Below are 26,919 nucleotides of genomic sequence, written 5' to 3'. Positions count from 1 at the left end.
GGCATTTTCGATTTGTATTCATTTAATGGTTGAATTTTCTACTTGATCACTTCAGATTACTATACAGATTTGATCTTGTCAGTTACGTTCAGTAAACGGGTCCGTTCCACTTAACGGACAATGATTTCCTCGATAATGTTTACATCGACATTATTTCACCGCTGTATGTTTTCATTGACATTCTGATGTCACCGACATTAGTTTTCATGGACACTATGTTTTCATGGACACTCTGTTTTCATTGACATTCTGATGTCACCAACATTAGTCTTCATCGTCAGTTTGTTGTGATAAACGTGTTCCATTCGTGAACGACTCGTGGAAGTTCTGAAATGTCGGTGACAATAAAGTGTCGGTGAAGACTGATGACTATGAAATCAAAATGTTCTTAAAAAGTAATGTCGGTGACATCAAAATGAAAACCGATGGCGACGAAATTAAGAAGTAGTGTCAATGTAAACATTGTCGAGGAAATTATTGCCTGTTAAACCGAACGGACCCCACTAAACTGAAGCGCCATACTAATTATAAGAAGGTTTATAAGTTTAGTGAAATTACAGCACGAAACGGGTCTTCCGCTTGTGAACATAACCCCACATGATTTCACTTCTTTTGGAAACGTCGAAAGGTTGTGAAAGCACAATGTGGTTTAAGTTCTCGGTGCAGTAATAGCAAGAAATGTGCGTCATACTTGTTTCTATCCCTCCCTCCTGACGCAAATGGAAAGTCTAGAATCACAGTTCCTCCTTCGTAAATGCGCGGCCTGTGAACTCTATGTCGGGCAGTCCATTCGTCCTTGAGGTTATTATGTTTCCGTAAACTCGGGTACTACCGGGGACAAAACAATGCGACTCTAGTCGCAGGGATGTTAGTATGAATGTATAGATTTTTTACGGGATTTCATTCCTTATCTCTGTGAATTAAATGAACCATGAAAAATGATTTATTAAGTCTCCCGACAGCTGAGAGTACAAACAGAACACAAACTATTATAATATACGCACGTATGCCTAATATGTACTCGTTATTATTTCATAGTTTGTATAATAAATTTATTTACTAATAAACGGATGTCTATACGTATAAAAAAAGAAACCATTTTTTGTCCTGTATTAAATTAGTACATATATATTTTTACTTCATTCTTTTGTTTACTGTTTATTTTTGTTTCTGTTCTTTTTATTCCCATTACTTAGAATACAACGATAAATATTTAAGGTAATATATAGTGCGTTTGAGTCAGCAAATATAAACGAAAATGATTGCACAAAATGAGGGTTCTTGCCAAATTTCAGAAATCGTTTACGCTCCAAATACCGAAAAAATGACAGGAGCCAAACGCGTCCATGCGTTACCACTTTCTCTTGAACCTTCGATACGATCAAAGTGAAATAGTATCGGTATCATTTTATAGTGAACCATTATGTATGTCGTGACTTATGCCTGCCGATTGTAAAAATGGACATACGATTCTTGTGTCCGTTAGTATCGTCGACTAACAATTCCACTAGTTTATGAAATTGTCCTTACGCAACGAAGATATTGGAAGGATTACAATCATTACAACACATTAACACATTGCAAAATAATGGCTTTTTAGTAAAATACCAAATTTTTCGCGAATATGTGCAATTTCAGCACTTGCACTCGTATATGTGTTTAATCATGTTTAATTATACTTTTTGATTACTCTTGCGCTGTCTATAATAGGATATACAGTGAATCCTCGATTTATGTCAACAACACGGGTCTTGCCAGCGTCTAGTATCGTGCAGGAGACATACCCGAGCAGTGTTATGGTTCCTCGACGTCCGAAGCCTCTGGAGCTTCGCGGCCCCTCACGGGGTATACCCCGCGGTAGTGGGGATAATTCCGCGACGTTTATCATCCAGGCCTTGGCGACATATATAGAGAAATCAACACAATTTTTCCCGTGTGAAGTGTTTTTAATCACGATGGAAATGTTCCTTCGATTCGGTCTAATATATTCTCCCGTCAAAAAGGCGGGAAGCCCAACGTAAACAGCGTCGCTTTTTGTCATTAATTAAGGGTATGCCATTATTGGATAGATTGACGTAAATATGCTATTATTGATGAAGTGTGCGTCATTACTCTTTTAATCGCTATACGCGCATATATTTTTTCCTTGTCAATTACAGTATTTGTTTTTCCATGTGAAAATTGCCATATAAAACCTGATAGCGAAAGACGAAAGTTTACGTGAAAAATATAGTTACCAATCAATTTTTCTTTCATAACTACAGTTTCTATGCAAACCATTACATTCGCCTAATACAAAAATAAATAATGAAGCTCAGTACGGTTACAGGTGTGGTACTTCTGTTTGTGTCTCTAGCACTTCAGGAAAAAAGAAAACCGCAACAATCAAATGTCAACGTTGATATCGTACGTTGAACGTACGTCATAGTACGAGATCTCGCTTTAGCATTGTCATTCAAAAAATAGCAGATGGTATTTAAAAAAAAATAAATGTGACATCATTGTTAGTGTGAATAATGAAATAGTGCAAAATGTCGGAATTCTTCCGTAGAAAAGTGAACTTGCTGTTCACAAGATCGTAAATGTCACTGAATCTAATAGGAAGATAACATCAGAGTTCAGAAAAACTTTGTTATTATCTAGTTAGTCGGAACCGGGTGTTTTTATAGAGCACAAATCAACGTTTTCAACTCTGACAGATCAAAATAATTAATGCTATACACGTGCCATGCCTGGGAATCGCAAAACAATGCGTTACAGTAAAAATTCTTCTTTATTTATGTATTATTTATACTTCTATTTATACGTTTTTATTCTTCTTTATTTATTTATTCTTAAACTTTTACTGAGTTGAAATTTTGGGAACCATTTGGGAGATAATATACAGAATGATCGATTTCATAACAGTATAAATTAAGTATTTATATATAAGTTAAATATTTATAATGTTGACTTTATTTCACTACCGAATGCTAATTAAAAATAATAATGTTTCATACTGATAAATATTTTACTACAATATAAATAATACTAACAATTAAAATAATAACGTGTATCATTATGTCAAATGAAGCGACAGATGTTCCTGGTAAAGATTTCCAGTTAGGTTTAATTGCGGCTGGAAATCATTCTAAATGTTACTTACAAACTTCTTTCGTGACTTATGACTATTCAAATGGCACGTTAGTATTTGACATTAATTTCGTGTGTTCATTACGTAAATGTCAGTTCTGTTATTTATCTAATATCAATTAAAATTGCTCCTGTTTTATATAAAGGTAATCGTTGTTTAGCTCATGATATGCTTATGCAAATTCAAAGAATTGCACTTTATACGGTGCAATCACTATAGGAACGTGTTGTTTATTCTGCAATGTGATATTTACGTTTCTTCTAACCATAACCATCTTCTGTATGACACATTGACATAAATGTCAGTCTAATAGCAAACGATGTAGAACGAAACAGTCAATAAACATATTATTATTGAATTACAGTTGTAGAATTATTTTAATGTTCTAACGCAAATGTTTTTTTACAGATTTAAACTGAATTATAAGAAACTGTGTTGCATAGAAAACAAACAGCACAATTAGTTTTCTTTTTTATCAATTGGAACAATCCTTGGGGTTGCCGCAAAAAATTGTCTTCGAGAGTAAATAAGAGCTATCGGAGTATAGCTATTAACTACCGGAAAAAGCCCGTGAAGAATCTTAGATCAAATTCTTTTTTTTTTAATGTAGTTCTATTTAATCACCATTGACTTTGATGAGCCGTTTCCAACGTTTCACAAGATAATACATCCCTTTATTGCAAAAATCACAAGTTCTACTCGCAATAAATAAGTTAATTGCCGTTTTGACGTTGGTAATTACAAGGTAACAGATCAGGGCTGTAAAGAGAGTGAAATAAAACTTTCTTCGCTAATGTGTTTCCTATTTTAAACACGTGAAGCGAGAAATCACGAGTTTTTAACTTTTCCCTAGCCATTTTTAACCTCATATAAATAACAGAATTAATAACAGAAAAGTGATCGAAAGTTGTACGTCATGTATAGCGTATTACACCGACATAAATTTTTAGGAAGAGAGTACATAATATTACGTCCAAGAATTTCGAGATTAGTTGCATATCTTTTCGAACAATCAATAGTACTTTCATTTCTAACATAAAACTAAAGGAAGTCAATTTTTAATACATATGAAAGTGTTAACGATGCATAATCGAGGAAACATAAATAAATGCAATGCAAGAGGAATAACATTTATTTCGGAAAAAGATATTATCCAACTCAAGATGTAGTAAATAAATATTATTCAAAATACAAATTCAAGGATGCTTTTATCTTTTATTGGAATCTTTCAGTTTACAGAGAAGAAGCAAAAGGGAAATAAAAAATGCCATTTTTTCGAATTATGCGAGGATGTCTCAAAATGACTTTCCTCAAACAAGATTTGGGACACCATAGGTTCGCTTTGTGTCAGTATAAAAAGAATACGATTCTCCCCATGTAGTAAATGGTATAAATTATTGCACAGTCCAGACACAAACATCGCTGCGTTCCACGAAAGACAGATGATATAGTGACATTTTTTGTTCCGTATTTCGCATAAATTGTAGGATACGTTGAGTGTCAACAATTCTATAGCCAAAAAATTAATATATGTAAAATTGAAATTCATGCAAAAATATAACGGTGAGATAGTTAACATGTACTTTACTTTATATTTTATTCTGATATTCAGCGATAAGGGACGATGCAAAATTTGCAACGTCACAATTCATATTCAAAAATATCTAGATAAAGTTATAAATAACGTAAAGTTTAAAAAAAAATTTTGATGTATTACCTTCAGTTTATTTAAATTATTAATGAAAAAGAAGTTACCGTTTGACACCCATTTATCATAACCGATAAAAACAATTTTAACTTCGTTATGTTCTATTCGTCATGTTCATGACCATGATTAAATCGTGTTGGTTAGCCTTTCGTTTCCTTCTGTAAATCAGCATATCTCGTTGTTTATCTAATAGGAAGAAATGAGCTACTGGGCACTAGTTGTTTGCCGTCCAATATGTGTATGCACATAAGTCCTTGCGGTTTTACGGTGCGTTAATTGTTACCGAGAATAATTTACGAACTCTCCGTTTCTAGTTAGAATTTCTCCTAGCAGTAAATGTAAATAGTGAATGTTATGAAGTGATGGAAAGTTGTTAAATAAATAATAGATCCTTTTTTTTTGTATTCAAGTGTTATTTTTATTACAATATGTGCTTGAATGAAGAGAATTATTTAATAATTTCTAACAGAAGCATCTTTGTAATTTCAATAATTCGAAAGTAGAAATTTGAAACCGGTAATTTGACCAGTCGAGAGAAGATTAGTATTAATGATGTATAATTATTGTTAAGTGGTTACAAATGAACAAGTATTACAGATAAGCCGCGATAACAAATAAATTTAAATGCACAAATGCTAATAGCGTACTTAATGACGCTACTGGAAATAAGTGTGAGCGCATTTAAATTGTAACGTATGGCATACTTATCGTAGTAATAGAATTTTATATTTAAAAGACCCCCGACTCTGCTAATTGCGAAAAGTGACAAAGATAAAAACTGACGTGCTGTAAATGTTTTATGACCAATCATTGTCTCCATTATCCAGTAACGGTTCATTGTAATCAAAATCAGCGACAGGCATGTAGATGTAGGAGAGAAGTACATATATACGTGTATATGTGTATATACTTCTCTCCTAGATATAGACTTTACTGCTATTCGAAAACGAAAACAGTAGCAGTAAAAGCAACTAACCAATGGACGTTGACTATATTTAAATAATGTCTGCATAAATGAGTGAGAGGGGCCTGAACTTGTTCTATGACACTGCAAGGACGTATGCAAAATAGAAAATAACAGTATCACGTGATGAATTAGAATGTGATATTGCTTCATACGGTCATTTATTTTTATTTCGTTCAAATTTGATTGATCAATCCCCCTACAAAATTTTCCAAAGAACAATCAATATTTAAATTAATTGGCTCTGGTATATACCATACATATGTAGGTGCATTAGGGTGGATCTTATTTTCGACTTTTTTACGGCACCCCCAAAATATTACACCCTCGTAAAATAATAATTTTCTGACAGAAATAACTCAATATATTTTTGTATATAAAATATACAATGAAACTAGTTTGAAAAGTAACGACACCAGATTGCGGGCCTCCAAAACCATTTACTTTTTATCTGAACTATTTTTTTATATAACAAGTATTATTCAAGTAATTGTCATTGAAAGATTAAAACCGGTCACCTTGTATATTAATATCCCGGTATATTCAGTATATTGTGATATTATAATATAATCAAGAAAGTAATTTCTGTGACTTTCTCAGATGCGGAACTATCTCCTATGTATGTAGGACGTGAGTAAACACTAAGTACTTGTGCTAATAAGTAGTGAAAGTGTAAGTGCTACCAGTTTTCGTAGTTCGATCTTTTTTGCTTCAAATTCTTCGTGTTATATCGTTTCACTGACCTTTATTCCCGTAACGTCTTTCCAACTAACAAAAAATCGTTTTCATACAGATTTATCACGAAAAAGCTATTACGCTTTTCATGGTTTTACGATTTAAGTTAATTCTTCATATTGTGACGCCACCAGTTGTGGTTGCTTTCAATTAGCATTTTTCTCGTTGAAACTATAATGCCCACAGTAGAAAGTATTTGTCGGATGACTCACAGACGAACCTGATGCGAAATCAGGGAGCTGTAGAATGTGGTCGAACCTGATGCGAAATCAGGGAGCCGATAGGACGGTATAGTTTTCCTGGACGAACCCCATGCGAAATTGGGGAGCCATTAGTTTGGAGAAATCTCAGTTGGACTATGGTATTTCGCGAACGAACCTGATGCGAAGTAAGCTAGTCGCTAGGATGGTTAGTAGGCCTCGTAACAAGTGTAATTTAATTGACACAATCCGAAATTAAATTGATGTTATTGACACAATCACTAGATGAGGATATTGGACAATAATTAAGGATTTTATTGAAATACATATGAAATTCTTAGTATTTCTTTTTTTTTTATGTTTCAGGAATGACAGCCCATTTTGAAAAACCAGCGCACAGGACTTAAACGTATACCATGGGGCATCTTTATAACCGGTGACGTAAGAGAATGAATTATCAGATTTGAGAGAAAACGAGGTGGTAATTGAAAATAAAAATAGAAACTGAAATAAAAGTTTCAATTGCATCAACGACGGGGAAGGAAAATAAAGAAAACTGAAGAATTACTAGTGAGTATTGATTCGATTTGACAGAAAGAACAACGTATGCCCGCTGGCAACGTTTCAAAGATCAGCCCTGTCCATTTCCGAAAACGATGTTCGGAGAAGTGACGTGAGATAACACCTTCCTCGCGTTACACATCGTAGATTATCTACGAGGAGATTTCTACGGTGCGGTGACGACAAACAGAGCTCGAAACGTCCAATGAACTTACATGTCCTGTTTCACCAGGAGAACGCAATTTAAAAGAATAATTGTAATATCGTTCCTATGATCTTGAATATTACGGGTTATCTTAAATCATTGCAGTGTGAATGGTACCGCAGGGCTTTCACAAGAATACGCTTATGAACCAATTAGTCGGTGTACACGTTTGAAGAAAATTGAAAAACTTGCTTGACGACCGAATTCTCAAAAAGTTCACCATGAAGTTCATAGGGTCGTTGTTTGGGATCAGATCGCCCAAGATAATGGGCAAACAGTACATGAAAGTGGGAAGGAACGCTCTTTTCGGTGTAAGGACAGATCAACACGATAGCCTCTGCACGGACAAAGTGCCCAAACCTCTATCATTTCTGCTCACCAAGAATGGGAAGCTCAAGCACGGTAAGATTTCTCTTATTAAGTAAATTTAGTAGTTTTTAGCTCACGCTAAAAATCATCCATTGTTTATAATACATTTGTTTATATAAAATACAGTAAATCTCCGGTCACGGTAAATATGGAATTTGGTGGGAAACAATTATACATATTTGTAACTTTCTGGTGTCTAAAGCAATTCCTTATATATTCACATTCCCAGTATGTAAATACATACATATTCAATAACGTATTTATATGACAAACGTTCGTGATTGGCATTAGGTTACAAAGAATTTTACAAACTCAGGAACGGTAGCACTTTATTATGTTTCCTACGTCGTCGTCTAAATAGTAATACATATTATATGGATAGCAATAAAACAATTGGCATCTTTACTCCCTTCTTGGAGGGGAGTATTGATCTAGGTCCTGGACTCTAGGTTGAGAGGTAACTCACGTCTTACTTAACGTCACCCTCGACTTCGACACTGCACAGCCAGACCCTCCAAGAACAACATCCACACGCGTTAGGCAATATAACGTCGAGCTACTTATCATTCCCAACTTTCACTTACCAGTCTCTTGTAAATATTCACGCGACAACCGATAGTTGGATGACCCGACGTGGTCACCAGCAGCTGAGGGTGGGACTGAAACTTGTGCAGGGAAGTTTATGCACCATCCGCGTCTCATAACGTGACACTTGGGACGGCGCAGGGGCAAGGAGAGCGAAGTTCACCAATGGGAGCGATCCGACATACCTGAAGTTAGGGACATTCATAGAGTAGGGTCGTTTACGTTTCCAGCGTGCACTGTGTAATTCATAGGCAACATTCGGCATGAATCAAAGAATAATTTTTCCTATCCGACCCTCGCCAGAATCGTGTAGTGGACTTGTATAGGGAATTTACGGTGATAAAACTCCTTTTTCAATCGCATAATCCGTACCCTACATTTAGGTTGGTGTACCTGTTCCAATATGAGCCATGCTTCATGCGCACTGACTCGATCTTCAATGTGCACTTGTTGTTCCGCACTCACGTTTGATCCGTACGATGCGCTTTATTTTCATCTGCCGAGGCTTCTTCATTTAGCTCCACCTTTTGTAGCACGTGTTCCAATAACCCTTTACCTTTCAGGGACCATTTCATTTCGATCCTCCAAGATCGATCATTATTTTCCGACAATTTTGTTATTTTTGTGTCGGTTTGTATGCCTACGCTGATCTTGTAGTACGTGTGAGATGCCGTAAGTATTATAGTTGTGGTACGAACCTCATTGCGTTGTCCACCGACTTTCTAGGTTATGTTTCGTTTAGCATCGTGGGCCGATAACCAACGTGACTCGGGAAGGGAGAGAAGGTTATCCTTAATAATTATACATAAAACACTCGGCTACACTTATACATATTATATACTAAATTGATAAGGAAAGAAATACATAATATTCGTTTAACTACGCGGTCCACAAGCAGGAATAATGTAATCAAGTCATCAGAAAACCAAATGACTGGGGCAGAGCGTAGCGCCCTCCGAAAGCGTGGACGAATAGAGGAACTTCCATCGTGTTTCCTACAGGAAAGAATGTAAGCAAGTCTAAAATATACTTTGACTGCGTTGTATTCAATGTGTCAGAAATATTGGACTATTTCGATTTGACGTAATTATTTAGAAATACGGAATTGCAAAGCTAGATAGAAACCATTGTTTTTCGCAAAATCAGACATCAATTGCGATTCATGCTACAATATTGAACGTTGCAATAGCATCAACTATGCGGACGACTTACCATTTACGCTTGCATTTCGAAGAATACGTTAGATTGGAAAGCTTACTACAGGGGGATTATAGGAAATGGAGGGGAACATCGGAATGCGCCGGTGAAACTTAGTTAGCCAAGTGAAGGCGTTAAGGCAATTTCAAGATCCATTCAATTTTTTCAAACGGCACATGGTGCACATTTTCCACAGAAAAGCAGGGCGTAACGAGATGAGGTCAATGTTCTCGTCCGTCCTATGATTTTAAGGTTAAAACGCAACGTTATACCACACACCGCTTGATAAAAGTATTTGGCATAGCAATCGTCTGTCCGCGGTCCAATATTAAAAATGTGATCGTCCTTTTCAAAATGGCCGAATATTACTCTTATTCACTGTATGTACGTGAAATGTGAGTGGAGACGTAAAGCTTTCTATAAAACTTTGTGTCCGTTTCCTCTCTAATCAGAATAATCATACTTCCTTCCTTCTTCCTGCATTGGGATCAGGAAGAAATTCTTAACTCTTCTAGAGAAACTTGTATTATCATAAGAAATTCTCGTTTTCTCTATCCTAAGGAATGCACTTGTTACCTGGTTTCAGCTCTATCTCCGCTCGAACTAATAGGCTTGATTGCCGATATAAAGCATTCTTTCAGTGAACTTGAAATCAACTTTTTCTTTTATCCAATGGTTTGCTATACTATAGAGTTCTTGAAACAGTTAATTTTTCAGCGAATGCGGAACATACGAAAACGCATAACGTACTAGCATTTTAATTGAAACTATTATTTGGGTTATCTAGAATAGATTTTCTATGCTATGAATGCCGCTATTGTAAAATATGTGACTTGTGTGTAAATATAATGCACATTTGGCAAAGACATTAACCTCAAATCGGAATTCATAGTAAAAATATTCTTTATGTATTTTTATATTACAACGTTCAGCTTTCACGGCTTATTAATATGCTACAAAAAAGAAAACAATAACATTTCAAATATATATATATATTTAAATAGTACACAAGTAATTGTCATTTAAAGATTAAAACCGGCCACCCTGTGTATGTGTTTCCATTATTGTAGAACTGGTAGGCTCGAGAGATCCCATGTCGAAGGTTTACCTCTAAGGTTAGTGATACATCCGTGACAAGTTGCCGTATACTAATTCAGCCTCATTGACAAGTGCCAGTTCGAACGATTCCTTCAATGTCGCTGATAAATACCTTTCTACTTCTTCAATCTCACCATACCAGACTGATTAGTCGCAACTATCGCCAAGAGTTTCTCTCGGCTTGGGCGACTTGAAAAGTTTCGAGAGAACGGATGCAATCTCCGTTACCACCTGCGACACTGTATACCCCGTCACTTCGCCGGTGGAAACAGTGATAGTAACCGTGAAGCGTGTTTGTGATAGTAAGGGACCAGCAGGAAAGATGCGCAACGTATAATAGTGGGGTGACCTGCCTTCTACCACCTGTTCTACTAACCCACTGCACTTCAACCCACGTTATCATATATTACTGCCAGATCAAGTATTGTTGGATTGACACGCGTTTCGCCGTTTCACCTACGTAAACTTAAGAAGAAGTCGCATAATCAACCTCTAATGCTACCTCTCCTTTGGTTATATGAGTTAAATTGTAGATAGAGGACTATAATTTTCTTCTACAATGTCAGCCATTTTAGATTTGGATTTTATACTTATAACGACCTTCAACATAATTTAAGTCAATATACAATTTTCTGAGAAAATGGCGCTTATCTAATCGCATTGCAAGGCATTGTTGTTTCTAAACTAATTTGACTTCCGGATAACTTTCTTTTGCCAGGTTTAAGATACATATACAGATTATATTTAATTGGATCTGCCATTAAAAATGTATTTATTCAGCGAAAGTGCTTCAAATATTTTTGTTATTTTTTAAAATCCTTAATGTACCGTGCTTACGGCATTCTGTTCTGACGATTCGAATAATACAGATGAAAGCAACGGTATTAATAATTAATCTAACGAAGAGCAAGCGTTGAAGGAGAACACACCGCAAACATAGGAAGTGAAAAGCCGCACGTCTCTCAAGTTTCATCTCTCAATCCCGTTATCGTTGCGGCCCGAGTGTGGTTGTAATTCAAAATTTTGTTTGTTTTTTTCTTGTGTTTTTTCGCAGAAAATAATTAATGATTTCAAATCTGATATATGTTGTTTCAGGAAATTCAGTATTTTTCTACTAAATTTTGAGCATCCGTGGTGAAAGTTACTTTTAACGATATAAAAGATAACTCCTACAAGAAAAGTTAGACCACTAGACGTATTGAGCTTGGAAAGTTAATATTACAACGTTCGATTTGAAACTGTAAACTACGCGTGTCGATTAGAACTTTCTCTAATATGCGTGTAGCCTCTGATACAGTTTTGCTTGTCTGTTAGTATTCAGAAAATACGTTCCCTTTCAACCATGATTTATTACATTCGATACTGGCGATGTTTAGATACCACCATCCAATTGATTAAGTCAAGATGGGATAATCGACGCAATTACAATTCGCTGAAAAAAAGAAAAAGTATTACGCGTGTGTAAAACTTTAGTGCACGTTAAATATTTTTTGCACTGTCATTTCTGTTGTTTCTGTCGAAACACTATGTTCCTCGATTTTCAAGCGTAATGACTTCCAAGAATGCAGGTTTCGATCTCGCACCTGCTAGAACGCTTGCTTGTTTTCGTAGCGTAATCGTACTTGATGAAGGACAGAAGCGTGCTTTGAGCAAGACAATTATAAAAATATTATAAAAATAATTTTCTTAAAAATAACTAGACTATACAACATATTTTGCAAACTTAACAACATGAAACTGAAAAAGTGTTACTAGTTACTGGTAACAATATAATTAATTACTAGTAGTATATTAATGACTATTCTTTAAGTGTCGTATTTTTCTAAAAGCTGACGGTAACTGTATTCAAAATAGACACGGACCCTGTCTTGTCGCCTCTGTTTCCTCATCACGTGTCTGGGAGATGCGTGTAGTCGCTGTAAAACACTGTGACGTGTCCTCTATTATGAAAGAATTATATAAATATAATTGCTTTAATTAAAATTGCTCGTTATGCGTACAACTTTCATCGCTCAGGGACCTTGTTGAATAGCCGTACTAGTGTTATTAGTGTGTGACCAAGGTTTCATTCGACATTATTTTATTCACTAAGCTACTCTCAAGCGCCCAGGAAAAATTCATGTCAATCTATTAGATATCTCCAAAGTATTGTTCTTTTAACTGTATACGTACACTATTGGTGAAAATACTCTGTACTTCGGTATGTTGTATGGAGTTTCCATTCATTACTGAGAGCTGAGGTAATTAAATCAATGATAAATTGCAAGACTTTTACCAAAACATTTCATTTATTTTTATCTTGCATTTAGTATTAAAATGTAAAGATTGCAGATATTCGAATGCTACTGTTCAGCTTATCTTACTATACTTTCACTCCATTTGTCATTAGTCTACACATACCGACGTACTCGGTTTAGATTTTCTTTTCCCCTATCACTGTGGTCTGAAAACGCGATTTCACTGGCCAAAGGTCAACGATCGAAGATTTTGAAAACCTTTTTGCCATGAAGTAACAATACACTTGAAAGTGTCTCTTTAATTTTGACCACGAATAGCGAGTTTCCAGACCGTATGTGCATAGAATTGAAACCGCCATTTTGAATTTTTGGTGTCAGCTGTTCTATCGACTTTTTTCTTCTTCTTGACAAAACAAGAAATGGAATAGGAAAGAAACGTAATAAATGGACTGAAGCTTTGTTTGCGTACAGTGAGAATTTTAGAAAACTACTTCATGCGATTTAATTACAAGAAACATTTGATTTGAAAAACTGAAACTGCTTGCGCACATGGAGAATTGGTCTTACATTCATGCAAATACGAATGCACGTGCTATAATGAGAGTACGATCTCTATTTACAAGCGAGTGTAACGGCATTAACGACCACCTTTTTTCTTGCAAAGCAAAAATTTCACCTCATTAATCACGGACACTCTCACGACGCTCTCGTACCTGACCGTCGTCGGACCCTTTCGTCGGAATGCAGTCAGGGTTACAAAACCACACCTGTCCAAACATTTTTATCGGTGGTGGATTGCAAAACGTAGAGGCAGTTATTTATGATGTATAACGTTGCGCACACACCGAAACCGAAGGGGCACTCGTGTGTGCGTGCTCAGACAGTTTCGAGATCACTTTCACTCGCAAACGTTCAGAAAAACGCTGGAAGAAGCACGGTCCAGTCTGACGCAGGATTTTTGGCCCGATTCACTGGCTTCGTCGCGTTTTCGATATTACGTGTTCCAATGGCTATTAGGCAATCGTGTCGATGAGATAACATCAGGACCATGCAACATCGACCACCGATGTCCCCTCACCTCGGTGTTATTACATTAACCCTACCCACCTCGTGATTTCGTTAACCCAGCGTGAGTCAAGAGGAGAATATTCCACTCCGGGACAAAAAGTTAGCGCACATCAAGATTTGCATGATTTTAATTCATTTCCATATTGCAAGTGACTCCTTAACACTAGCTGTACAGGACACGTCGAAACAACGGGTTCTAGTATTTTGAATTTACAATTATTAAGATCCTAAAGATACATCCATGAGGAATGATTCAAAAAATTTATTTTCTTCGGTATATGTTATTAAAAAAAAAATGGCTAAAATTTGGACAGCACATTCTTGTCGTTTTTATAAAGTAATGTAGAGTAGTCACTTTTAGTGCTCCGGAAACCTACTGTTAAACATCTCAGCAAAAGGTATTGCGACAACATTTATATGGTTATGAACGAACAAAACAAAGTGTTTAACGAAAAAAAAATCACTAACAAGAAGACATCGCGACCTTCGTAACACCGATGGTGTTGAAACTTTGCACACTTAGAGATCTCGTTCTCCTGTTTACGAATGTATACTTCATTTTAATTTTTTGCTGTTGTTGCCATTTCAAATATTTACGCCAAGACTATTCGAATAAGATTCATTAAGAAATCTGAGTTTAATTCATAGTAGAATTTTAGTGAAAGTTTTATGTCGCGTATTTGTGGGATATAAAGAATTTAATTATAAAGGAAAATTCATACGTAGAAATGACAAAGATATATTGTTAATGTTAACAATATAGTTGAGAAATACTTGAATAAATAACGCAAATGATTAGGCATTTGCGAAAGGAATAAATGTTTTCTGAACAAAAATAAAGAAGATGCAAGATATTTTTATCACATTTTTTTATTGTAGTTTCTCACCCATAACCCAATAACATACTGAACTAATTTTGCGTTCCGATACTTTCTTCAGTCTAATACTGATGCATTGGAACGGAGAGATTGTGGATGCAAGAAATGTGAACATTCACTGATACATATTTAATCATCTCTAAAAGACCTTATCTAAAATCTCGTGATAATCATTAAATTAGTGGTCTTCGAAAACAAAGAAAAATTAAAATATCTTCTCCATTTTAATAGACTTGATTACTGTCAATATTCCTGCTGTTAAATTAGAACATTCGTGCGAAACCGTTATTCGTAATGTTTGTTACCTCTAACGGTGGTTATCGTACTCGATAACACTCTGTCGAATGGAACGCAATGATGATTACCGGTTTTGATTTCACTTCACTACACAGAGTATCGTGAATACGCTGACAATTTAAATTTCTAAAGAAACCTCGCGTATACATGGAACGTGCATTTTTTAAACGAAACTTATCGTAACCTCTAGCAATTAGTATACACTGTGCTCAGTTTAGATATGAAAGTGTGATATCAAGGGGCACATATCATAGTCTCATTTATTTAATCTTGCAATGACCTTGATACGTCCCATGAACACAAATTAAAATGTTTTACTGAAAGCCTGCATTTTTCTGATATCGAGTCGTTTTTAAAGTATTAAAGTATTATATTTAAAGTATTAAATTATTTGTGTCTTGTATATGCTCTATTGTCCAAATATAGTTTACCAATTGTTTTAAAATTTGAAAGGTTTCGTCTCGGCAACAGGTTGTGCAGAATCTATAACAAAATATATATGTTTCCACTTAAAAATTCAATTGCAACCATCGCAAGACGTTTCATGGTTACTTTCTTCGTATCATTCGTGTTTTTCGAAATTAACATATTTGAGCGTTCCGCTTTAAATGGACACTTGCAAGGCTGCAAAGTTGAAAAACAATCGGCATGGTCGGGTTACCGAAGGTCGCTTGCGAGTGATCCAAATGAAATATGTATGCACCGTTGAGTCTTTCGTATTGACGAATAATGAATAAATTATAACGAAAAACATAGAAAGTTTCGTGATTTTCGTTACTGGAATAGTAGTTTTCAGACCGTGAAGAAAAACTAACGCAATCGTGCAGCGTGTGCAAGAACTGACTGCCTGATGCCATTGTGTGCATTTACCCAATTTCTCTTTCCGTTTTGTTCAGTTAATCTTCATCAGCTTCGATAAAAGTAGTTTGGGAAATATTTATTAGACATGAAGAATTTATGTGCTCACGTTTAATTTGGAAAATATCGGTTTTCTAAGAATAAGAATCAAGTACACAGTACTGTGATCATATTGTGCATTTGTACCTTCTACTGACAATTGGAAGATAACTGTACATCTACCTACACAAACAGGAAATGACACATGACCACTTTGAGGATATTTCTCATTACACTTGTTTTGTAGGGAACTACCGACGCAATGGTCATCAGAGTATTATCGAAGTTTCATAACAGTGTACATGTTTGTATATGCTTAATATTTCTTTCATTCATTTTCATCATTCACATTCTTCCGCGTTAAAAATGATTGCACGTGCAATTATCGTATAAACATTATATTGCCACAAATTAATAGTAAAACTAGTTATACATATGTAAAATACGGGCTTCGATTTACTGGAATGAGTACTTAATTAAAGAATTCAATTTATTAGCTCTAAAAGTATTTGGTTTATTTTAAAGGAGCGTATAGCACTCTCTTTGAAAACGCAAGATGAAGATTATTGACATTTTATGGTACAAATTTTCCTTTGAAAATTGCAAAGTGGTACAGTACGTTAAGAAAAACGGGGAGGAAGAGGTAGCGCACGCGAGGGAAAAAGAGAGGGAGAGAGAGAGAGAGAGAGAGAGAGAGAGAGAGAGAGAGAGAGAGAGAGAGATAGAGAAAGGGAGAAAGAGAGGCGAGAGAGGAATTGATTTTTTACAAAGACTACATTCATTCAACGGCTGGGAGGAAAGAATGTGCAAAGAAACATATTAGAGTAACGTAATAGCATTGGTGAAAGTTCACATTAATGACTGTATCGCACAATCAGCTTTCTTCCACCAAAAGTGATTTGATATGTGTACGCGATAATGTGCATGCACCTTCAAAATTAACATAAACATATAGCGAACTTCGATTCTGAAGAATGGAAATGTTAACTTTTCATTATTGAATTAATTGTAAACCTCCTCGGCGTCCAAGGTCTCTCGAGCTTCGTGACCCCACATGAGGTGTACCCCGCGGTGGTGGGGATAATTCCGCGACGTTTATCATCCAGGCCTTGGCGACATATATAGAGAAATCCTTCTGCTAGGAGTCTAGAAGGTTCTCGACCCCGCGGTCTGCTCGAAGGTTCGTTAGTAGAAAATTATTTTCATTTAGATTTTCATACTTAAGAAAAAGTAAACATAACACAATTATTTTGAAAGCCATAGTTTATTTTAGAAACATTATTTCCGTATGTCCAAATATCTTTTCTGCATTATATAAAATCTTCTCCGAAAGACAAATACTAATTGAAGCAACTTCTATAGATACTCCTAGTATATTTAAGGGTGACATAATAAAGTTCGAATGTACTATACGTTTCATTCCTTGGAGATCATTCCCCTTTGCATTATAGGAAAGATGATCGCAATCATAGCTTCCTCTCAGCGAACCTTGACGAGTGAGCAGTTTTTACGAAGCAACGTGATTATTCTCAACTCGAGGGCTATACTCAACTTCTATTCTGTATGCTAACTTTTCATGGAAAAATATTTATACTGTTTGTAAAAATTTTTGGAACAGTCGCTTAAATCCCATGTTTTGGACTTGGGCGATTTTTATTTCAACTATTTTCTCTTTGTGCCCCCAATTTTTTTTTTAAGTTATTACATAAAAGTTCCGATAGTGTGGTATTAAGAAAGTGGGCTTAATTCGCTTGTCAACCAAGGGGCTCAATTATTAATGCATGTGTTGCAATACGAAAAGAAACGATTACACTTGCGATCAACCGTGCATTTCGCAACAGGCTACAAAAATGCATAAGAGCTACAGGTGGACATTTTGAACATGAAACATGAAACACACTGGCAAGATGTCGATTCCTGTTTGTTTGAAAAGTTGTTCGTTTTTGCAACCTTGTATGACCTCAAGGTCATTTCAAAGACGTATGCTGAACTTGTTTTTTGTCTGTACTTTCGTAATATCACAACAAAAATATGGCATTCCATTTGAAAAACACGAAGTGACCCTGAAGTAACCTTGAAAAATAAAGACAACAATTTGATTTCTCACAATGACATTCTATACATAGAAAATTATGATAAAAGTCCCCCTACATCTTTGCTCTATTATCGTATGAGTTTTTTACGTAAAACAAACGGTTTGCGGAAAAATTGAAAAAAATTTCAAACCAAAATCAAAAAATTTTTTGAAATTTGAAAACTGAAGTGTATTTTCATTATCTTTTATCAATAAATTTCTTTTTAACTTGCGGAACTTACTTTTCTTTAATTACATATTGTTTTGCAGGAAATTGCATATTTTTTTTTTGTAAGTCAACAAAATTTTCAGGTTCCACTTTAAAAGAAATAATATTATGTTTCTATTTCGAGATATAATAGTTTTGTTAAAACAGGTATTCGAACATATACTTTCAGTGTGTATGTGTGTCTGGAGTCTGGAGATTACGTTGAATTATTCATATACGTAACAACACTTAGTGACATAATATCGAATTGATAATGAAATTACCAGTATAAGAGAAAGCATGGTAATGAAGTATGTGTAGGTATATGTGTTTCAACCAATATATTCAACGGTTGCATACAACATCTCTGCCATTCTGATCTTGGTAATAACGGTGCATTGACCTACATAAAACCTCAATTTCACTCATGTCCTTCATCTGGTTAACACAAAATTATAAATGCCTAAATATACACAATTCGAAATTGAACTTTCAAATTGTTAAAATATTTTTAAATATTTAAAATCGATCAGAACGAGATTAATTAGAATGTGATGTCAAAATAAGTCAGTTATGTTATTAAAAAATGTGGGTTGGACTGTAGAACAGCTGTGTCCACAGCACAAGTTGTCACAAGTTACAAAAATTTAAAGATGGCGAAAATTCGTGAAAATCGCAGTTCTTCACGATTTTCAACCTGAAACTGCAATCGATCTAAAGATTCTCACATCTTTCGATGCTTGTCTTTCTCGTTTTTATAAATATGCATTACCAAGGATTTAATTAAATGGTTGAATTAGTGATACCGCAAACCATTTTTTATGAATCTATAACGAATGTGCACGAAAGTGAATTTGAATGTGAACCACTGCCAGATTTTCGGTATTCCCACTTATCCGAGGTCACACGAAGAAAGCGAATTTTAACGGAGTTGGTCAGCGCTGATCTCCGAGAAAGGAGAGATCGTAAAATTATGTAATGGGCGTCAGTATAATGCTGATGATTAACGAATATCATTGAACCGCTACTTGCGCAGCAGCAGCATTTCTCCTGAAAAATAATAAGTATTATTTTAAATTAGTCCTTTAGTCAGTAAACATATATTATTTAAAATTTTGTTAGCATCCAACATGCATTTTATCGTGCGAAATATTTTAAAAAGTAGGTCATGTTATTATAGGTTTGCGATATATTTAAATCGCAGTTTCTCAGTTTCTGCCATTTTAATCATTTATGGCACATAACAATGTTAACCAATTTCGATGAAACTTTATTAATTATTTTAATTATTTTAATTTTATTAACTATTTATTAATTAAAAGCACAAAGGAATAACAGTTTTATTATAATGAGCCAAGCTATGACACATCATTTAGTGGAATGTCTGTCTAATGGAGTATTCTTGGTATGATTTGTCAACCGAGATTTCTAAAATATTTCGATCAGATCGATCAAGGCGATATGCTGAAATCCAAGGTCATAAGAGCTTGATAGTATCAAGTTGATACATATGTGTATATATATTCAGAAGAGTGTCAGACTAATTCAGAGAATCACCCAAAACGGGTATCCGGTGACTAAACGTTATATGTCGTATCTCTGTTCTTAGAATTCTGTCCTTCAACCTTGAAGTAAGAGAGAAACTTTCGAAAGATATTTTAAAAAGGGAAACGTACCCAACCGGATTTTTCGTCATGGAGCCACACACATTTTAAAAAATCACACTTTGCATCACGTAATTTGAAAACGATTACGTATACGTGACTTTATTTACAATACATTATTGAAGATACTGATGTCCTTTAAATGTTAAAATTGCATATACATGTTACCGAAAATAAGTAAAAACTTAGGAATTTAACATTAAATTATATAAACAAAATCTTTAATGTAATCTTTGCCAATTATTATTTGTTTCCCTAAAAATATTCTTTTCTTATATCAGATGAAAATTATTTTCATAATTTTAATTATTCCTGGATTATCACCTACATTTGCATCTGTTATAGATATATATGTTAGTTGTCCTCTTTTCCCACTTTAAATTTTAAATGAGCACACAGGGTCAACGTAATTGCATCGACGGATCCTCATTACGTACTTTCTTCGTATCATCCTACTTTACATGCTACATCAATTCGGAATGAACTCTTTCGAGCGTATCCTGTCGTTATCGCGAATCTATTCATTTTGTAATTTTGACACCTATCGTTTGCTTACTTACTTATCAAAGAATTTTATTTCATTGGACATTGGGTACAGATTTTGAAAACCTTCGTGCTTTAGGTATACAAATGAGTAATGCTGATCTTCCCTGGATTTTTCTATTTTGTAATTTTTATATGTATAAGCTGTACCGTTAAACATCACCTTGACAACCCAGACATTTTTAACTTTTCTTTATAGAATACTGTAGATCTCGACGAGAAAATGGCAAAAATCGAAGTTTTAATGCGAGGAATTCACTGGTTCAAAAGTTATGCGTGTTTAAAGTTGAGCGATTTTAACACGTTAAGCGCGGAGCTTGTATCTAACATTTACATTTCATTCGAATTTATTTTCTCTGTTACAGGAAGAATTTCGGCACTCCTTATAGGTATCCTGACGCTAATAATTGGCATTATCTTAAGCAGTATACCTTGGGTGGACTACATTATTTTGAAGGTAAATAAAATCTTTTATATTTGTTTTATGTTAGAGTGATTGGTTTAAAAAAAGTACTGAATGAAGTGAATAATTCATATGTTGATTTTAATTATAGTTCACGACAGTATTTCGCGGTGGATTAAATTAAGCACTGATATGATTGTTTTACTTTTTTCAGCAATTACGGCTATGGAATGGCTCGCTTTCTTTCCAGTATTGGCAAAAACCCGGCGTGGTACGACTAACCAAAGTGTACATATTCAATGTAACGAATACTGAAAACTTTTTGCAATTTCACGAGAAACCAAAATTGCAAGAAGTTGGACCATTCGTTTATAGGTATGTTTCGAAAAAAATGGAAATACCTATATATATATACCACTTATTTGGATACCCAGCACTATATATCCAAATAAGTATCCAAATAAGTAGTATTATATCTAATGTCAATTTAATACGGTATAATTAATTGTAATACATATTAATGTCCTGACACAATCTTTATCTCAAATTCATTCTTTTATTTATTGTTACTGTCAGTGTTTTCTTAAAAAAAAAAAACAATTACTAATATTTTTATATTCTACAGAGAAGATATGGAAAAAGTGAATATTGTGTTTCATACTAATGGTACTGTAAGTTATCAACATAAGAAGATATTAAACTTCGTACCAGAATTGTCACAGGACAAGGACATGCAATTAATGGTACCAAATATTCCATTATTAGTGAGTAACACAATTACGATACTTAATTCATGCATCCGCATTTCTTTCTTTAATTTAACGTATCGATTGTTTCGTATGTTCCAGACTCTTTCAACGCAGAGTAAAGCTCTACCTGGATTTATTACTACAACTTTATCTTTATTTCTACGTGGAATGCACATGAGTTCGTTTGTTCCTGTAACTGCTCAACAACTTGTTTTCGGATATGATGATCCGCTAGTTAGCATCGCACATCAATTTTTTCCAAACACAAGACGGCCTATGAGTCAAATGGGACTTCTTCTTGGAGTAAATAATAGATGACACTACAGTTTGTGATACAGTGAATTCTCGATACATGTCAACAACACGGGTCTTGCCAGCGTTGTGTATCGTTCAGGAGACATAACCGAGCCGTGTTATGTTTACGTCCGAGGCCTCTCGAGCTTCGTGGTCCCTCACAGGGTATACCTCGCTGTAGTGAGGATAATTCGACATATATAATTCTTGGCGACATATATACAGAAGTCACTGTATACATATACATACACATACATATACATATATACATATACATATGTATATATAATATAAGAGATTTATATATTATATAAATATCTATCTTATTATATCTTATATTTATTTATATATCTATTTAGAGAATTTCATTCATCATGCATGCACCAAATCTCTTTTATCTCCAATAATGAACTATAGTAGAATTATCTACAATTACAGAGAAACGGTACGATAAACGAAGTATCTACCATTTTCACAGGCCATACTGATATGAAGGAATTTGGATTGATAAATCGATTAAACGGATTAGATCATTTACCTTATTGGCCGGATGCTCCATGCAACTCTATTCGAGCTTCAGAAGGTAAATATAAGTAGTCTGTATAAGACGTTATAAACATTTATCATTTTTACAAATAATTAATTTCGGTAAGACCGAAAATAAAGAATTTATTATTATTATTATTGGAAGAAGATTCAAGATTATAAATGACTCGTGTTGTTTATTTAATTAATATACATATAGTCTGCGTCCAATTTATGTGTAGTTGCTACTACAGAAAAAAATAATAATAACAATTATTACATTTTTAATGTATTGTTTTCACTGAAACGTTTACTTCTAGGATCTTTCTTTCCACCACGTGAACAAACTGGTGCCGATACCATCCATCTTTGGGACAAGGATATCTGTCGCACTTTGCCTCTACAATATCGCGGACCTACGGAAAAGTCAGGAATTAAGGCGGATTATTATTCTCCTCCTGACATGGTGTTTGGACGACCAAACGAAATAGCCCCAGGAAATAAATGTTTTTGTTCTGATGATATGTCAACATGTCCTTCGGATGGCCTGCAAAATATTAGTCCCTGTCAATATAGTAAGTATGACCTCTATCAATTCTATCAAAGAAAAATTACTATATTACTTCTAATGAAAAGTATTCGATCAAATAGTAGCAAATTAAATATTAGTATAAAAATAAATATATTTATTCCTTCATGAAATACACAATTCAAAATTTCATACTGTTTGAGGGAGTGTCTAATATACTTTATCCTATCCTTTTCGGTAAACTAAACACGACGTATAACGAAAACTGTTTTGCACTACTGAACTAATGTTATATATAGAAAAACAAACTGTAAAGACAATTTTATAGAAATTTTTCGTATTTCACAGCTGCGCCAGTCTATCTCTCCTTTCCACATTTTTATAAAGCGGATCCTAAACTGCTAGACGCGGTTGAAGGTTTGAGCCCAAACCAAAATAAGCATGAAACGTACTTCAAGATTCAATCGGTATGTATAGTTTCAGGGAAAAATTTTAAACATTTTTTCAAAATAAGCATATGTTGCATGTACATTGATAAATATTTAATAATTCAGTATCTGAGTAAGAAAATAGTTCCAATAAGTTTGATAGCACTCAGAAGAAGAATTTTTCTACTATATTTAAATTAGCACTATGCAGAAGAATTTTTCTACTATATTTCAATTAGCGCTCTGCAGAAGAATTTTTATACTATATTTAAATTAGCACTCTGCAGAAGAATTTTTATACTATGTTTAAAATAATATTTATCGTTTTGTCGTGTTCCATAGAAACTTGGAGTGCCGTTAGAAGGAAAAGTTCGTCTACAATTAAATTTGAAAGTTGAGCATCAGCCAAATATCGGCGTGGTGTCGAAATTTCCGGACATCGTTTTCCCAATTATGTGGGTGGAAGAAGGCATCGAGGAACTAACACCTCCAATCCGCAGGTGGATCTACTTAGCAACGACATTCAGCGATATTGCTGTGCCTTGTACCTCTTATGGATTAATTCTAGTCGGTATAATAATCATAATTACCGTTTGTGCGAAAGTTTACAACAACACTGTATTCACACACGAAGCGATAGAACTAGGCAAACGAACAATCAGAAGGGGTTCGATGTTGCTGGTGAATGGACAACACAGATTAATAGTGACGCGAGATACGTACGTGTTGCTGAATAACAGTAGCAACGAAGAGAGGATAAGGGTATAGGTCTCTTAGTGATTATTTTTACAAATAATACCTGAGATACATACATTAAAGCGTGTACATTAAAGTGTGTTGCGCAACGACGAATCATCTCACATAGTTTTTACTCGTCTTAATACCGTACACCAAAGTTGCTTTTCCAATTACCTGAAGAGAGATGATTTCGCGTAACAGTTCATAATGTCATGTATCTGGCGGAATTTCGAGTATTTCCTACATGAATCACGTTCGATGTGGCTGAATTTCTACTCTTAACTGTGATTTCACCTGTAATGACTTATATCATCAATATACAGCGAATTCTCGATATATGTCAACAACACGGGTCTCGCCAGCGTCGTGTATCATCCAAGAGACATGCCCGAGCCGTGTTATGTTTACTCTCCTCGGCGTCCAAGGCCTCACAAGCTTCGCGGTCCCTCACGGGGTATAACCCGCGGTAGTGGGGATAATTCCACGACGTTTATCATCCAGACCTTGGCGACATATATAGAGAAATCACTGTAATTGCAGTGCGACATAGATCGTGCTTGGACAAACAGAAACGGGTAATTGATGATCAAAGACAATAAAAAACATATCCCAACATAATAAAAATTTCTTCCTTTTGCAACATGTGGTATATACCGTGTGCCCCAAACTTAAACCTTACTTACACCTAAAAAGCATAACGAGTAACTTTCTTTTTTTTTTAGACGTACATTAAGCCCTCGCAGTTTTGTCGTTCACGTTTGAGGCACCCTGTGCATTATGGCGGCTTTTATTTAGTTTTTACTCCACCCCTCTGGATTGTTCAATTAATAAAAACAATCTGTGCAAAGTCTGAGCTGGATCGAATAACGGGAAAACGTACCCCCGGGCCCTTAAACATTAAAATAATTGATTAAATACTCATAAAATTGTTTTTATCGAATATCTTTGAAAATATTGACTGTATCAAAATTTTTTTTATTAAATAGAACAATTTTGAAAGGTGGCGTAAAACAAAATTCAAATGTCGAAAAGGAGAGCCACTATACTGTGCATGGTATACGGACATTATTACTCATTGTTGCTCTATGGACAGTTCATACACGATCGAAATCTAGCGCAATGTTAATCCTACATGTATATTAGGTATTAATACGAATGATTTCCAAGCAAAATGATAGCTGTAATTTAATGTTTGTAATTTGTGTCTAAAGGTCGCATTTATACTCTTAGAACGAAACTTGGTGAAGTTTTCGAGTGAAGCCTGTCTTATATCATATCGAGTACTCCAAGTTTGGTGACCACTAAACTCTACTCAGGATATTTAATACTAAATATAAAAACAAGTTAATTCCTCTATTTTTTAGTATATCTTTTAGGAGCTAAACGTTAATTAAAATTTTTATATTGATAAAGTGCGTTGATTGTGGTATTTGATTACGATTAGATTGATATAACATTTAATGTTTATACATATGAAGTTTATAATAAAAACAATCATTCTACTCAAAAAATGTATTTCAAAAGATTTTATGTATAACGAGAAAATGATTAAATTGAGCAGTGTGATGTCTAGTAGATTATGACAGTACGCTCATTTTGCGTCTCCATAGATTTTAACATTCATTGTATGATAAGGAGGTAATTATAGCTGATAATAAAATTGAATGCTGAAACATGTTGGATAACTAGCTCTTTGTATTTTCATTAACTTGTTTCCTGTATAATGTTCACTATCTACGAAGCGAGTTGCCTCTTTTATCATTATTGTCAGTCCGGCGTGTATCTCAAAATAACCTGTACTTTCTCTCTTTAGTATTCATATTAACTTATAAAAATTAGGTAAATTTAGAGCTCTCAAGATTTCCACATTAAGAAATCATATGGTATTGCCACTGGATCATGCTTTGTGCCGGCTGCATCCAGCTGGGGCACAGTCATCCCTTCTATAAACAAAGTCGTCGATTAGGGCGTTTATACTCGTTATAGGTTATGTGGTGATATGACCAGATGAGCTCCGGGAGGGCACAGGGGCAAGAGGGGACTTCGCTAGCATCCAATGGTTAGGCTTGACGTCACACATTTTAGCCAGTACAGTAAATTCTCGATATATGTCAACAACACGGGTCTTGCCCGCGTCATGTATCGTCCAGGAACCATACCGGAGCTGTGTTATGTTTACACTCCTCGGCGCCCGAGGCCTCTCGAGCTGCGTGGCCCCACACGAGGTATACCCCGCGGTGGTGGGGATAATTCCGCGACGGTTATCATCTAGGCCTTGGCGACATATATAGAGAAATTACTGTAATTGCAGTACGACATAGATCGTGCTTGAACAATCAGAAACGGGTAATTAATGATCAAAGACAATAAAAAACATATCCCAACATAATAAAAATGTCCTCCGTTTGCAACATGTGGTATATCCAGCGTGCCCCAAACTTAAATGGGTCTTCATGTTCAAAATAAAAATTATCTGCATCGATTGCAAGAAACAGAAGCAAAATAGAAATTACATTCTTATTATTCATTTCTTTCTCCTCGAATTCTTTTAATCTCTCCGCAGTTTCCAATTTCACCGACTCACTTTTGTCGCAAGTGCATAAAATCCGCAATGTAGAGGTTTTCAAGTTCC

At 34.9% G+C, this 26,919-nt stretch overlaps 2 protein-coding genes across 2 annotated transcripts in view; one reads left to right on the top strand and one right to left on the bottom strand.

The window, feature by feature from the left end:
* Positions 1 to 8,527, bottom strand: part of LOC143359793 (protein obstructor-E) — a 29,764-nt gene extending 21,237 nt beyond the window's left edge. Inside the window, exon 1 of the mRNA XM_076798041.1 lies at positions 8,460 to 8,527. The gene's annotated coding sequence lies outside the window, so the exon portion shown is untranslated. The remainder of the gene's footprint in view (positions 1 to 8,459) is intronic.
* Dsb (scavenger receptor class B member debris buster) overlaps positions 1 to 25,862 on the top strand; it is a 35,421-nt gene extending 9,559 nt beyond the window's left edge. The window contains exons 2-11 of the mRNA XM_076798034.1: positions 7,107 to 7,310; positions 7,612 to 7,908; positions 20,987 to 21,078; positions 21,239 to 21,399; positions 21,650 to 21,788; positions 21,873 to 22,076; positions 22,506 to 22,650; positions 22,913 to 23,167; positions 23,470 to 23,588; positions 23,892 to 25,862. Coding sequence (XP_076654149.1) covers positions 7,728 to 7,908; positions 20,987 to 21,078; positions 21,239 to 21,399; positions 21,650 to 21,788; positions 21,873 to 22,076; positions 22,506 to 22,650; positions 22,913 to 23,167; positions 23,470 to 23,588; positions 23,892 to 24,317 — 1,722 coding nt within the window. The 5' untranslated portion in view covers positions 7,107 to 7,310; positions 7,612 to 7,727 and the 3' untranslated portion in view covers positions 24,318 to 25,862. The remainder of the gene's footprint in view (positions 1 to 7,106; positions 7,311 to 7,611; positions 7,909 to 20,986; positions 21,079 to 21,238; positions 21,400 to 21,649; positions 21,789 to 21,872; positions 22,077 to 22,505; positions 22,651 to 22,912; positions 23,168 to 23,469; positions 23,589 to 23,891) is intronic.
* Positions 25,863 to 26,919: the final 1,057 nt, after the last annotated feature.

The sequence above is a fragment of the Halictus rubicundus genome, chromosome 12 (genome assembly GCF_050948215.1).
Source record: "Halictus rubicundus isolate RS-2024b chromosome 12, iyHalRubi1_principal, whole genome shotgun sequence".
In the NCBI taxonomy this organism is placed as follows: domain Eukaryota; kingdom Metazoa; phylum Arthropoda; class Insecta; order Hymenoptera; family Halictidae; genus Halictus; species Halictus rubicundus.
Note: the sequence above shows the minus strand (reverse complement) of the source record. Positions and strands in the feature narration are given on the sequence as shown.